Below are 13,646 nucleotides of genomic sequence, written 5' to 3'. Positions count from 1 at the left end.
GTCGTTCCTTCCTCTCTCTCTCTCTCTCTCTCTCTCTCTTTCTATCTATCTTTCTTTTCTCTTCATCACACCGTGATGCATGTAGGCAAGTGCAAACGTTTTTTTTTTTTATTATTATTTGTTCTTACTTATTACCTCTTCTTGCCACTATCATTTAGTGCTCTGGACGGCTTGTGATCGGTACTCCGTGGGTTACGCGTATGCCCGTTGAGGAACAAAAGCCAAACACATACAAAACAACGACAAAACAATATCCAATGAAACATCTCGTCTTTTTTCTCGGAGGTGGTGGGCTACGAAGGTTGCGTTGTGAATGTGCATTCCCTAACCCCCCGTCCCGTCTCCCCGTGCTGGGTGAGAGTGGAGGCGGTTTTAGGTTACCTCCGCCTCGTCACTGCTTGCTGCCGTGCACAGAATGCAGCTCGCACTGCGCCCTATCCCCTTCACTTTCTCAATCTCGCGCGCTGTTGAATGTGGAATGAATGAATATATATATATATATATAGTGTGAACGCATTACAGATAGGCATACATTGTAATCATGGTATTAGGGAAAAGTAACGCATTTGCTTTTTGCATGATCGTCTGCTACGGGGGCTGTGCGGTATGAAAGGCAGGATGGTGAGGGATAATCGTAAGTTTTTTTTTTTTTTACTACTTCTGCTGTTTTTTTCGGCGTCATGTGGTGATGTAAGATAAGGAAAGTGACGGGAAAGTAGGAAGGGAATAGGGAGAAAGAGACTTGTTCTATATCTACATATGAACAAGGAGGGAAGGAAAGGAAAAAGCAAAAGAAAGCAACAACAACACCAGTAATCTAACCAAATTGGATGTTCAGCTTACGGAGCCTTATGCGCGTCTTTTTCTTCCGATCAGTGTGCGATATAAATATGCATGTGACTCTTTTTTTACTAACTCACTCACGCACAGACACACACACCATGTGCATAATTCGTGCTTTCCTTGTTGTTGTGATCTCTGCTTCCTTGGAGGAGGAGGAGGAGGAGGAGGAGGAGGGAGGGGAAACGAGAGTGAATACGCCCTCAAAGCCCTGTCCATACACACATACGCAGCAAGTGTAAATAAATAAATAAACCATAAGTATATATATGTGTATGTATATACATATATAGTATTTGTTTACGTTGCCAGTATACTTTTCTCTGCTTTTTCCTCTTTGTGGGGTGTTTAACGCCGCCGCCGCATCTCTGTTGCGTTTCCACTAGAGTCTTCTTGTGACCCCCATTGGGCACCAGCACTAGTGGTAGCACCACCGTCGGCACCGAGTCACAACATTTTGTGTAATCGCACTGCTTCCTAGGGCAAGTACGTCTGACGTAGCTGTACCGATAGACCTCGAATGACGCATGCGCTGCTGAGCTCCGTGGGATGGGCGTACAGGGGTTTGTTTTCTCTGCGCCAGCCCCAGCAGCAACCCGGTGAGGAAGAGGAAGAAGCGTGGGAGCGGTCGCCGCAGGATTGGGGCGGGTTGCCGTCGCCGGCAGTACGACCGCCCGCCGGTGGGGTGGAGGTGTATGCGGAGCGCACGGTGGATGACAATGCCGGGTGGAGGCACAACACCTTCCCCCTGTTTGGTCGTTTCAGTTCTTGTCGTTCTCGACGACGACGGCGCTCGCCAGACTCGGGCAAGCGTGAAACGTGTGGGTCGCGTCATACGTTGCACCGTTTCGTGGAGGTCTTTCGTTCCAGGAGCCTCCGGAGCAGAGAGGGCGGAATCCCCATCTCCGTTGAGGAGGAAGTGGAAGAGGATCCGGTGGCCTCTCCTGCTGCCTCATGGTCGTTGACGATGACGTCGGCTGCCTCCACGCCGGGGGCTGTTGATGAAGCTCTTGCAGAACACTCTCGGTCTCGCACGCTGGCTCCACACGAAAAGCAGCAACAACCTGTCACCATGGAAGACATGCGCAATCGCGTCATGTCAGCGCCTCTCTCTCTATGGGAGGTTCCACTACTAGAAGAGCTGGGACAGAACGGGCACTTGGACGGCCGTGAGGCAACGGGAATAGGAAACAACGGTGTCGAGGGGAAAATGCTTTTTGCATCACTTGAAACACCGCAAGGAACCCCGCCACCACGATCTCCGCTGGAAGCGGAGGCTCTCGTTAGTCGAATGACGCTTCGTGACGACACAACTGCCACTGCCCTGCTCCCTTCTGCTGCAGCCAAAAAACAGAACACGGTGTGTGAAAGAGACGCCCATCTGTTGGCACTCCACGTCCATGAGATGGGGTCGCTACTGCAGCGTGGCTCCAGGTGCAGTGATGCTCCTATTGATGCAGTAGCAGCAGCTGCTCAAAAATCATGCGGCGTGAAATTGCTGGCGGAGGAACAACCACCATCCACTCCGATGGAAGAATCTACCGTGTTTGATGACCTTTCTCGCAGGTTTTTGTTCTCGGTTGTGACCGGGGAGGATCGGCGTGTGCGTACTGTGTACGAGGACGTTATGAGTACGGTGTGCACAGGGATAATAGAGGAGGAAGTCATCCACCATATTCAACGAATGGAGGGTGCCGCTTTGCGGGCGCTGGATTATTGGGCCGTAGAGGTTATCGTGACGGAGCTGACGGAGGTGAAGCAACGACTCCTCTCTGCACCGGCTCTGTCAAGTGGCATACAGCGTCATATTAAGGGGCGTAAGGCGGCAGTGTTGACCGCACTAACGGAAGACGCGAAAGACAAGGAGGTATATGCGTCAGTATTGCGTCGAGGCAGAGGGAATAGTAGCCAGGCGCAGGAAACCGCCGTGTCCTTCAAAAATGGGTTGACACTGAGTTACCAGCAGCTCGCAACATTGGGACCGGGCCAGTGGCTAAATGACCAGGTCATCAACGCGTACTTGAGTATGATCGTCGAGGAGCGGAACCAGGCGGCGGGTAAGGAGGTGGTGGTTTCGCTGGGCACGCACTTCTTTGCGCGGGTGCAGCAGGAGCTCCCACACAGCTCCTGCACCGCGTCGGGTCTGCCTGCACTACACAAAGACAGCGGCATCCTTCGTTGGTTAAAGCGTCGTCGTCATATTCTGCAACCAGGTGTCACACGTATTGTGCTGATTCCGGTCAATTTATCCCAAACCCACTGGGCACTGGCTGTCCTTAATTGGGAGCTTCGTACATGGTTTTATTACGATAGCTACATTAAAAGCACGGCGGCCATGACACGTGGTGCAGAGGTGCTTCATCTGTTGGCACACGTGTTTTTGGAGTCGAAGCGTATTCTTTGCGAGACAGAGGCGGGGGATGCATGCCCGCCAGCGGACTGGAGGCTTGTCGTGGCAGTACCACTTCGCGTGGGTGAATGCTGCAGCGATGGAGGCTTTGCTGTTGCTCCACAGCAAACGAACATGTATGACTGTGGCGTCTTTGTTTGTCATACGGTGTGGTGTGCGGTGCAGGGCATTGCCACAATATTTACACAGGACGCTGTGACGGCACATCGAAAGGTCATGCTGCACGAACTCCTCTGCCAACAGAGTCTTTTGCAGTTACCTGTAATTGCGTTCTTGACGCCGTGAGTTAAGTGTGCGGTCTTGCTAAGAGCAAATACGCATCAATCATCCCTAGGCCCTGCTCAATGTGTGCCTGTGTTTCACTTGACTCCTATTTTTCTCTTGCCGCCGTTCCAAGGGGTGAGCGAGATGCTCTCGTGGTGGTGGGTGGCGTAGGGGGAGCCCGTTGTACCCCCATCACTGCGGATGACTTGAGCTTCATCCGCATCTTCCCACATCCCCGCGTTGTGTACCATCTCTCTCTCTCTCTCTCTCTCTATGTGTGTGTGTGTGTGTGTGTGTGTGTATTGGTGATTGGTGAGGCGTTGTGGTGTAGCAGGGATGGCTTCCGCTCTATGCCGCTTTTCCGTACTGTTCTCCGTTTAATTTCCTTGATTCTACCTCGTTCTAAAGAATAAATTTTCACGATCCTCGCTGCCTCCTTTCTCTCTCTATTTCCCTTTGTCTGTCTATTTGTCCCACATCTTTTCCTTGCCCTTGTGTGTGTGTGTGTGTGTCTTAGTGGTGGTGGTGGGGATCGAAAGTGGCACTGTCGTGTAGTCGGAAAGGCTGGGGAGAGGAGAGTGAACCGGAAAAACAAGACGAAAAAAAAAGAAGACGACATAAATAGCTGCGGCGCAGGGAGGGCGTGCGAGTGTGGGAGTGAGAACGGGCGCTAATAAGATTGAATCTGTGCGTGCAATCCGTCTTCACTGTCACCACACGTGACTGTCTCCCGGGAACGTAGTGGCTAAGGAAGGGGAAAAAAGGAAAAAGAACAGGAGTGGTGGGGACGCACAGCTTTGGTGGGTGCACTCCTCTGCCTTTTCGCTCTTTTTCCTTCTTTCTCGGTTTTATTGGGTGAACTCGTATACTCGTATGGGGCAGCACGTGTCTTCCTGCAGTGCGAACGGGTCTGAGCGAGGCAGAAATAGCTCCATGCCACACGATGGGACTCATCGCCGTTTCCCTCACGGGCTAGTTTCAGAGGCATCTACGAACGTCCGACCAACGCCGCTGCCGGCTGCGGAAGCGGCCGTTGCCCGCAGCTCGTGGATTTCGGTGACAGAGTCAGCGCTTACCTGCGAGTGGCAGGCCGGGAGGGAAGGACAACGAATGGGCGTTGCCTCCACATCCCCACACATCTCGCTCACATGCGCGGTAGTGCCATTCCCGGAAAACCGTAGTTCAGGCATTTGGCACACAACTGTAGACGCCAGGGCAATTCCAGAAATTCCTGTTGGCAAGGATTTCTTTTCGGCGCTGCGTTCGGCCTGGCGAAAAGGCGCTCCTGCAGGCGAAAGACAGGAGTTCTCATCGGATTCTGATGCATGTCGTTCCTACTCCAACACAGCGTTCTACGTGGTTGAGGATCCGTACGCCGGAGTCATGTCGCCACCAGTGCCGCTGTGGTACGCGGTTTCAGAGGTTCTCGTGCCACAGTGGACAGAGGAAGGGCTTTTTGATGCACCTGCTCTGCGCAATAACCGCTGACTGCAGTCAGGCCCACGACGCTGCGGTTGTGATTACACTTTTAATTTTATTCTGTGCATGTGCTTGACGTAAATCGACGTGGTGTGGTGTAGTGCGAGGGGTGGTAATAAACGAGGAAAGCAAGCACGCAAGCACGCAACCAAGCAAACACACAAAACAGAGCGAGAAGAAGGATGCCAAGGACCCGGTATCAGCGGTCACTCCAAGAAAGCAGCAGTGGTGTTTGCGGTGATCTGGGGGAGGAGGTGGAATAAGAGGCATAGCCGAAGGTGCCATGGTATCACGTCCCAAGCACGGATGAGACCGATGCACAAGGAGATGGCGGGTGTAAACGATAGGGGGGGGGACAGTTTCCCTTTTCTCGCTTTTCCTTCCGCTTCCCTCCAGATCGTGTATCTGCTTTGCCCCTCACGCAACTTTTCTCCTTTTACCTCTTTTATTATTTTGTGTCTGTGGTGCCCTAAATGCCCCCTTCGAATTCCCGTGATTGCCACTGCGTGTGCCGAATGGGTTACCTCTCAAACTCCTTGGCCCGCCTTACGTTTGTGCCACCACATCTCTCGCTCCGGCTCGGGTGAGGCGCAACGCGGCTCATACCCCACTGTGAATGTACATCCTCGCGGGGCCGTTGAGGAGTGGTAGTTTTGTTTTTCTTTTTGGTTGTTGTGGATGTGCCTGCAATGACGTGTTTTCTACGCTCATGACGACTGCTTTGTCGCTTGTGGGGGGGGGGGGGGTGTCCGCGCACTGACGGGCGGGTCTCCCTCCCGCCGCTGCCGCCGTGCATTGCTGCCACCTCTTCTCTCCGTCGTCTCCCACGCCCCGCAGGCTTGACGTTCGAGGCAGCTGTGCGGGTCACAAGCGAAGCCAGAGGGCGCAGCGGGAGGCGGTGTAATCAAGCACCACCAAACAGAAAGAAAGGGTTCTGACATACCACACAAGAGCCGTACCGAGAGCGATAAGCAGGCGGAAGCGGAAAGAACAACAACAACAAATAGTGAGGGAACAAGTCGAGAGGGACCGAAGAGGGGAATTAGTGACACGGCAACACGTGAGAAGGATAATACAAAAATATATATATATAATTAAAAAGGGCTTATTTTTTGCTTCACTTCAACCCTTTTCTCTGCGTGTCGGCATCACTTCTTTCAAAGTTACTGCGGATTGCCTCCCACTCTGTGCAGTTATTGATGGAGCCGGCGCCCACGAGGAGTACTGGCGATGTGTCGACGGCCGAGGCAAACGCTGATGGGGCCAATCGCAGCAGCAACAACGCGAGGAATATCAGCGGTGCCCGGCGTCATGGTGGCAGTGGCAGCCGTAATGGGGGCAGGCTGCGCCGTAGCGGGGGCGGGGCAATCCCGCCTGCAACGGCCAATCTGTTTAGCGTGCAGCAGGAGCTAAAAAAAGTGTCCCCGCAACAGCCATGCCCCGCGTCTAGATCTGCGCTGGAGAGTGAGGAGGAGGAGTCTAAAATGGTGTTGGCTGTCAGCGATGACGTCAAACCCGCCGGCAGCAACCTTAACAAGCCGGATTACGGCTCTGTCGCCGCGGTGACGGCGCTTGATAGCCAAAGTTTTGTCTGTGAGAGTGAGCGTGTCGGCCCTGCTGCAGGGGCGACTTCAATAAAAAGTCCCGCTGAGGCTGAGTCAGGGCACAGCGACGGAAGGAAGCGACGACGACAGTGGTGGTGGTGGCGACAGCACCAGCGTCATCGACGGAGGCGGAGCCAAAGTCAGCCTGAAATACAAGAGATACAACGTAGGTGCGAAGTGGGAAGTCATTTCAAAGCTGCCGTTGGGCCGTATCGCAGTGCGCTCTACATGAACCCTAGTATCCGTTGCGTGGGGAGCGATGGATTGCCGTACCGACAAAGCTTTAAGGAGTTGCTGCGACCCTGGACTGCGGGGCCCGTAGAGGTCGATACACCCTGCTTAAGACCCATAGACGCACCGTTGTGTGTGCAGCAATGCTCCAATGCCGTTGTTGCTGCACCAGCGGAAAACGAGGATGGGCTTCAACTGAGGGCTGTTCGTGAGGAGGAGGGGTTGGCGGTAAGGTCGCCGATGATTACTTTTACACTGGATGGAGTGGCAACGCCCAAGACCTTTGCGGTGATCAAACGACAAGAGGTGGATGTGGGGGTCATATCGCTCTCCGCATCGTGTTCGGTAGGCGAAGACACGGAGAAGCGCCGGATGCAGGCATTGCCACCGATACGGCCACCGCATGCCATACGCGTGAAGGAGCTGCCACACCAACGAATCCTTCGCAGCTACGTGAATGGTTCCTTCCTTTTCTACCAGACCGAGGGGACCAAACGGGAGTTCTTGCTGTTGTTTAGGGAAATTTTGGCGCAGGTGCGGCCTATTTTTGAGGCGGAACCGCTATTTCCACGTTTGGTGGCGCCCACCTTTGTCTTTGGGGATATCCACGGCAATTTTGAGGACCTGGCTTTTTTTCTTCGTAATGTGCTTATATTTCACGACCTCCAGCTCACCCCTGCCAATGTTCTTTGCTTGGGGGACTACGTGGACCGCGGGCCGTACTCGCTCGAGTGTCTTATGCTGTTGCTCTCGCTGAAGATCAGCCACCCGTCGAGGGTGATACTGCTGCGTGGTAATCATGAGGATCGTGTAGTGTGCGGCGACGTCTTGACGTATGGATCCGCCTCCTTTCTGGCGCAATGTGAGGCGTTGTACGGTCTCGAGGAGGGGCGGCGGCTGTTCAGGGAGGCGACAGCCCTGTTTCGCCACTTCCCACTCGCGGCCGAACTCCTCATTCCATCCGTGCCAAACATTTGTGTCGACAGCAACGGCAGTAATAATGTTAATACTACTACTACTGCTACTACCAATAGTAACAACGACAACAAGGCGGGCTTTCTAGGTGATGTGCCGGTGTTCCCCATTTCAAGATCATTGGCGCCACTGGGTCGACGGAGGACGCATGAAGAACGCATATTGTGTACACACGGCGGCATCCCGCGCTTCTTTTGCCCGCCCAAGGAAGATGACAGCCTTGCATTTCTGCGACGTGAGGACTTCCCGCGCATGCTTACCCTGTTCCCAAATAATCCCTTTGTGAAGGACGACCCTGAGGCCCAGATGAGGTTGCTGGAAGCGGTGGGACAAACCGGCGTCTCGCAGGCTTCCTTGACGCCCGCCATCAACGAGGCGGCACTGCGTAAGGCGTGGTACGTTGCATTTGATCTGATGTGGTCCGACCCGACAAGCACAGACCCCGGTGACGAGAATGACGATACCGACTCCACTGCATGTATCGCAGCCGGGAGTGGCCATGTAGATATCAATGAGTGGGGCTTTGGTGTGAACAAGCGCGGCAGTAATGTGCTGACCTTCTCTGCCAAGGCTGTAGACACTTTCTTGCAGGCCCACCAGTACAGCATGCTGTTTCGCGCCCACCAAGAGAAGGCGCATGGGCTACGTGTTAGTAAGAGCAGGAAGGTGTTGACCATCTTTAGCAGCTCAAACTACCTCGGGCATGGTAACGGTGCGGGGTGTGCGTTGGTGAATGCCGATGGTGAAATTCAACTGATAGAGAAGTTGAGTGAATGACACCTTTGCTGGCGTTTTGAAACATTGCTGCAGACACCGAGTGAGATGAAAGAGAGGGTGAACGATAGAGTGAAACAGAGAGAGAGAGAGAGAGAGGTCAGAGGGAAAGAACTGTGCGGGTACATTTCTACTTCATGACGAAGAATGAACTGGGCGACGTACACGCAAACAGGGAAGGAAAAGGCGTCAACGTTTTGAGAACCGCACAGGAAATGATGTGGCGGAACTATCACTCAAACTCACATGCAGACATGTATGTATATGTATATAGCCCTGTTTGTTTGTTTGTTTGTTTTTCTTGTTTTGATCAAATGGACATATAGACAGGTACTCACGCTCGCATATATATATATATATATATAATATGTGTGTGTGTATCTTTGCAAATCTGTACAACTGGGTTTATGGGAGGTGGAGCGATGAACCCTCTGAGACGCATCTCCTTCAAGGGGTGGGGGTGGGGTGGTAAAGAAGACGGATAACACACACAAGCAAACACGAACTAAATGCCTTATTAGCGGGTAATAAAATACAAATAAAAATAAAACTTGCGATTAAAAAGAAAAATAATAACAATAATAAAACACTACCAGTGAGAAGTTATTGGTGGGTGGAGAGCGGTCAGGCAAGTGAATGAGACTACAAGTGAGTAGGCATGGATGGAGGAGCAGGCGGAGCGAGGAGCCGTACGCACAGGACTTCCCCGCCTCTTCCCCTCATGACATGTCAAGCATTTTCAAGAGCCACTCATACACGCGCATGTATGAAGTGGACACAAAAATAAAAATGAATGTAGGTGCGACGCAACACAGCGGTATCACTGCCTGAAGTGGCTGATGAGGGGAGTTTCGGGCTTGTTGTGTATTCTTGCTGCATGCGTTTTTGGCGGCACAGGAATGTTTTTTTTTCTCCTTTTTTTGATCTTGTTGGCCCTTCTCCCTCCTTTTTTTTTTGAAGTGGTGCTGATTCTGCGATCTACTGCTGGCAGCAGAGAGCGCACGCAAGAGGAACGACGGAAAAAGACAAAAAAAAAACGGGGGTATTTTGAAAGAAGTTTGGAAGGACGAGGGGTTGGACTGGGGGGTAGGGACGGGGGAGGATCAAGACCGACAGGGCGAGGGTGTGAATGGCGCGGGGTGCGGCGGGAAGGAGTGAGAGTGGGAGAGTGAGCTCAGGGAGGTTCATTGTGTGTGTGCGTGTGTTTTGTCGCTGGTTTCCATGCCCCTGCATTGTGGCGGCACTCTTCACTTCGTCTGCTTTTTTGAAAATGATTTTTCTTTTCTTTTTTGTAGATTGTTTCTCTTGTGGGTGAGAGCCTGTGCGAGGCAGACTTGCGACAAGCAGAAGGCTAAGAGGGAAAGTTAGTTGTCGAGAGCGACAGTGGCGCGTGGCGTGCGTCTTTGTAGGAAAAGTTTGGCCGGAGGCCTCGCTGGGCGTGGCTTCTGCATGCTCCCCGGGGTACACACGTTGCGTTCGGTAGAGGACGTTGTGGTGGACCGCCTGCGGTGGTGGCGCGCGCAGCAGGAGGCGTTTACGGCAGCTGCGACAACCGTCACTGCACAGGGCTCTCGCCGACCCGTGGCAACACCGTTCACGGCCAAAGCAACATCGCGGCCGCGGTCACGCTCTGCCCCTCTCCATAGCGGCTCAGCTCACCGTCAGGAACGACTCTTGACGATGATGCCACCGCGCGAGGCTGTGGCTTTGCGTCACCCACCGATGCTTCTCTTTTTGAAGTGCGAGGCAACCGCTGAGCGGCTCGAAGAGGTGCAGATGGCATTACGCGAGGGGGAGGGGGCGGTGTGGCTCACCCGGCTGTTGTCGATGGAACGCGTCTTCTATGGCCCCCAGATGCGGCCCTGCAACCCAGACGTCACGCGCGAGCTCTCGGTACGGAAGAGGTGGCCGCGGCGACGCGCGGCGTCATCTCCACCGCTGCAATCCCCCGCTTTGGATTTTGAAAGAGGCCGGCACAACAATATGGGGAATGCATCACGCAAGCGCCGTGAAGCTGGTCGTGCGACGTTGCCAAACAACAAGGGTGGGGTGGTACCACTCGTTTTGCCTTCTTCCCTCTCGTGCCGAAAAGTGAGCAGTCTACAGGATTCGTATGTATTTCATCCTGAGGCGGACTTCGTTGGTGATGGGGCTTTTTCGCGTGTCTTCCGCGCAGTGCCGCTCTTTAGAGCGACCTCTAGTCTGAGTTTCTTTGCGATCAAAGTCATTCCCCAACGAAAGTGGAAGGATTCTACTCTTATCAGTTCCTGTACGTCGCTACATGGCGGAGCAAAGGTGCGTGATGTTAAACAGGGCGCTGCGCGAGAGGAAGCCACTGCTCGCTCTAAGCTGAATGAGCAGACTGCAGAGGTTCCTGCTCGTGACTGTTATGGCTTGGAATACCATGACGCTATGCACCGTGAACTTATGGGGATTGAACGAGAGATATCCATCGTACGCTCGCTGCGCCACACGGGGTGCCCACAGTTTGTGGAGGCGCTGCGTACACCAGATGAGTTTGTTATTGTTATGAACATAGGGCCGGGTTGCATGGATGCCCGGCGTTATCTTCGACTGAATGGCCCTCTGTCCGACAATCGGGCGGCGCTAATCATTTACCAACTGGTGAAGACGGTCAACTATCTGCATTGCACGCATGGCCTTATTCACCGTGACATTAAGTTGGAGAATGTTCTACTTTCCCGCATCGATGCCTCGCAAGATTGTATTCAGAGGGTTCTTGGTGAGCCCCTTGCAACTCAGACGCACGAGGCAGAGGACAGTGTGCCGGAGGTGAATGAGGCGGCGATAAAGACGATGGAGTACAAGGAAAACAAACAGGATGCCAAACCACAGAGGCATTGCTTGACATCCGTGTGGGGTCCACTCTCCGTCGAACGGAGGTCCGAAAAACTAGAGCAACTGATAAAAGTGACCCTCGTTGACTTTGGCCTGGCACGGCGTACAACGAGACGCGGGGAAAGGTGTAGGGGGCGTGCCTCTGGCGAGGGCAATGTGGGGAATCCACAGCCCAACAATAGCGGCAGCACCCGCTGCCACCGCGTTGGCATGCCCACCCCGGTGCCGTCTGCGGTCAACATGTTTGCCTCTGTAGATAGTGAAAGTGCCTCCGTTGCGACAAGCTCCGACATAATCCACACAGAAACCACGGCTTGCAGCATCAGCAACAACGACGATGCCGGCGAGGACAACGACGCCTACGTGGAGATGTCTTTGGACGATGATGTTGGCAACAACGATGGTGCCGATACTTACGGCGGAGCAGGGGAGGGCGTCGCTGTGGCGGTTGAAGGCGAGGCCTCAACAGGCACATTGAACGCGTTACCTCGCGTCCCCGCCGCGGAGATGTCCCGCTTTGCTGCTCGTGTTGGCGTTGGTGGGGTTGCAGGAGTTGGGGCTCTCAACGTTTCCGTGCTGTCTGACTGCAAGCAGGAGGGGGAACAGACTCGGGGATGGCGTCTAGTTCTGTAGCACACTGTTTCGCACGCTTTTGTGGTGGCTCCACGCACCGTTCTGTGACAACCGCGTCTCTGACCACTACCGCAGCGGCACAGATGGCGACGCTCTTCCCGTCTGCTGTGTTTACGCAGCGCAGCGAATCAAACTCTCGCTCGTGGCGCGAGGAACCCCAAGATGATGGAGAGACGCTGCTGTACTTGACGCCATGTGGCACTGACAAGTACCTCCCCCCGGAAATGCTGAGCTGGACTGTCAACTGTGGATGGAAGTGCAAACCCGCAACGCTTCGTATGGCGCGTCAACTTGACGCGTACGCCATTGGAATTGTTGCGTATGTCCTCCTCAGTGGCTGTTTTCCTTTTAACGGGGCCTCGCGGGCAAGCATGGCCCAACAACAGCAACGCTGCACCCCAAAGTGCAATAGTGCTCACTGGAAGCACATTAGTCCCGAGGCAATTTCGTTTGTGCAGTCAGTCTTGGAGCCGGATCCGGATATCCGGAGCACAGTCACAGAGGCACTGACACATCCGTGGATGCAACGTGCCGCCCAGTTTGCAGAAAAACTTTTGCTTGTGCCTGAGTCTCTGGAGGAGCTGCAAGTAGGCGGCAATGCGTCCGTGGGGGCATCTACGAGAAGGAAGGAAGCCCAGACGCCCTCACCTCATATGCATCAGCAGCAGGGTGCAACCCTTGCGGGGCGGCATCCCAAAGACGTTTTCGCCGCTGCAGATAATAGTAGCTGTGCGTTGCGGCGGTCAGCCACCCATGACAATTTTATATATTGTGGCAACAGGGCAAGCGCCACTCCTGAATTCCTGCCATCGAAAGTGGACCACGCGGGGGCGGGGGGGCTGGTGAAGGCGTCTGAAGAAGAGAAGCCGCAGGCGACCTCAACAAGGACGACGATAACAGCAATGCGGGAGAAAGAGGCAAGCTGTGTGGCTCACACCATGTCGCCATCGGCGTGGCCGTCGCAGGCACTTTTATCTGGTTCTCCGCCGACGCAAACAGCCGCGTCGCTGTTGGCGCAGATTTCAGCTATGCAGGGGGCTTCTCACGGCGGTGACGATATTGCTGGGAAGCCGTCGAATATCGATTCAGAAACGGCGAAGGAGAATATAGACTTTGATGAGGAGACCGACCCGTTCCATCGCATCTTCAAAACGGTTATGTCTGGAAAGTGACGGAGGAGTGGCAGGTGCTTCAGTCATGAAGGTTGCAGCTGTATGCTTGGCTCTGTGCAGGCTCTGCTCCTTTTTTTCTCTTTATCCCTTATACAGTGGGCGCGGAATCAGTCGAAGCAAACACGGGCAAAGGGCAATAAGCGGATCGTGGAAAAAAACTCTGGTGTAGGCGTGTGCAATGGACAGGAAATGCCAATACACTCATTGTCTATTGTGTGGTAATGGGGATACTACTTTGAGTTTTTTTTTTTTTGTTCTTCTTCTTTAGTTTTATTTTTCATTCTACGGGCAGTTGACGAGTTTTTTCTTGGTTTTCTTAGCTTTTCTCTTTGACTTGTTTTTTTTTTTTTTCGTTTGTGTGTGCTTATGGTTGCTTTTATTGTAATTTATGGGCACGATGTGTGC

The 13,646-nt window shown here is 53.5% G+C and overlaps 5 protein-coding genes across 5 annotated transcripts, besides 14 other annotated features; all 5 read left to right on the top strand.

Annotated features, from left to right (window-relative positions):
• Positions 1-11: 11 nt before the first annotated feature.
• Positions 12-39: a microsatellite.
• A 447-nt stretch (positions 40-486) lies between these two features.
• Positions 487-505: a microsatellite.
• A 483-nt stretch (positions 506-988) lies between these two features.
• Positions 989-1,017: a microsatellite.
• Positions 1,018-1,079: 62 nt separating this feature from the next.
• Positions 1,080-1,136: a microsatellite.
• Positions 1,137-1,360: 224 nt separating this feature from the next.
• Positions 1,361-3,535, top strand: TraAM80_08552 (putative SUMO1/Ulp2; the record flags this gene model as incomplete). The annotated part of the gene is made up of 1 exon (XM_029385296.1): positions 1,361-3,535. One exon carries the CDS (start codon positions 1,361-1,363, stop codon positions 3,533-3,535), a length of 2,175 nt encoding a protein of 724 aa, XP_029234847.1.
• A 229-nt stretch (positions 3,536-3,764) lies between these two features.
• Positions 3,765-3,787: a microsatellite.
• Position 3,788: 1 nt separating this feature from the next.
• Positions 3,789-3,815: a microsatellite.
• Positions 3,816-4,007: 192 nt separating this feature from the next.
• Positions 4,008-4,042: a microsatellite.
• Positions 4,043-4,387: 345 nt separating this feature from the next.
• On the top strand, positions 4,388-5,002 carry TraAM80_08551 (uncharacterized protein; the record flags this gene model as incomplete). The annotated part of the gene is made up of 1 exon (XM_029385295.1): positions 4,388-5,002. One exon carries the CDS (start codon positions 4,388-4,390, stop codon positions 5,000-5,002), a length of 615 nt encoding a protein of 204 aa, XP_029234846.1.
• Positions 5,003-5,119: 117 nt separating this feature from the next.
• Positions 5,120-5,183: a microsatellite.
• Positions 5,184-6,192: 1,009 nt separating this feature from the next.
• TraAM80_08550 (putative serine/threonine protein phosphatase-like protein) lies at positions 6,193-8,580 on the top strand (the record flags this gene model as incomplete). The annotated part of the gene is made up of 1 exon (XM_029385294.1): positions 6,193-8,580. One exon carries the CDS (start codon positions 6,193-6,195, stop codon positions 8,578-8,580), a length of 2,388 nt encoding a protein of 795 aa, XP_029234845.1.
• A 38-nt stretch (positions 8,581-8,618) lies between these two features.
• Positions 8,619-8,690: a microsatellite.
• Positions 8,691-8,854: 164 nt separating this feature from the next.
• Positions 8,855-8,884: a microsatellite.
• A 37-nt stretch (positions 8,885-8,921) lies between these two features.
• Positions 8,922-8,946: a microsatellite.
• A 157-nt stretch (positions 8,947-9,103) lies between these two features.
• Positions 9,104-9,164: a microsatellite.
• An 862-nt stretch (positions 9,165-10,026) lies between these two features.
• Positions 10,027-12,069, top strand: TraAM80_08549 (putative protein kinase-like protein; the record flags this gene model as incomplete). Its single annotated transcript, XM_029385293.1, has 1 exon — positions 10,027-12,069. One exon carries the CDS (start codon positions 10,027-10,029, stop codon positions 12,067-12,069), a length of 2,043 nt encoding a protein of 680 aa, XP_029234844.1.
• An 83-nt stretch (positions 12,070-12,152) lies between these two features.
• TraAM80_08548 (protein kinase-like protein) lies at positions 12,153-13,241 on the top strand (the record flags this gene model as incomplete). Its single annotated transcript, XM_029385292.1, has 1 exon — positions 12,153-13,241. One exon carries the CDS (start codon positions 12,153-12,155, stop codon positions 13,239-13,241), a length of 1,089 nt encoding a protein of 362 aa, XP_029234843.1.
• Positions 13,242-13,481: 240 nt separating this feature from the next.
• Positions 13,482-13,519: a sequence feature (A-rich).
• A 22-nt stretch (positions 13,520-13,541) lies between these two features.
• Positions 13,542-13,592: a sequence feature (GA-rich).
• Positions 13,593-13,646: the final 54 nt, after the last annotated feature.

Source organism: Trypanosoma rangeli (assembly GCF_003719475.1).
Source record: "Trypanosoma rangeli strain AM80 chromosome Unknown Tra_15.4_contig_00430, whole genome shotgun sequence".
Lineage (NCBI taxonomy): Eukaryota > Euglenozoa > Kinetoplastea > Trypanosomatida > Trypanosomatidae > Trypanosoma > Trypanosoma rangeli.
The sequence above is the reverse complement of the archived record's forward strand: the minus strand, read 5'-3'. Positions and strand labels throughout refer to the sequence as shown.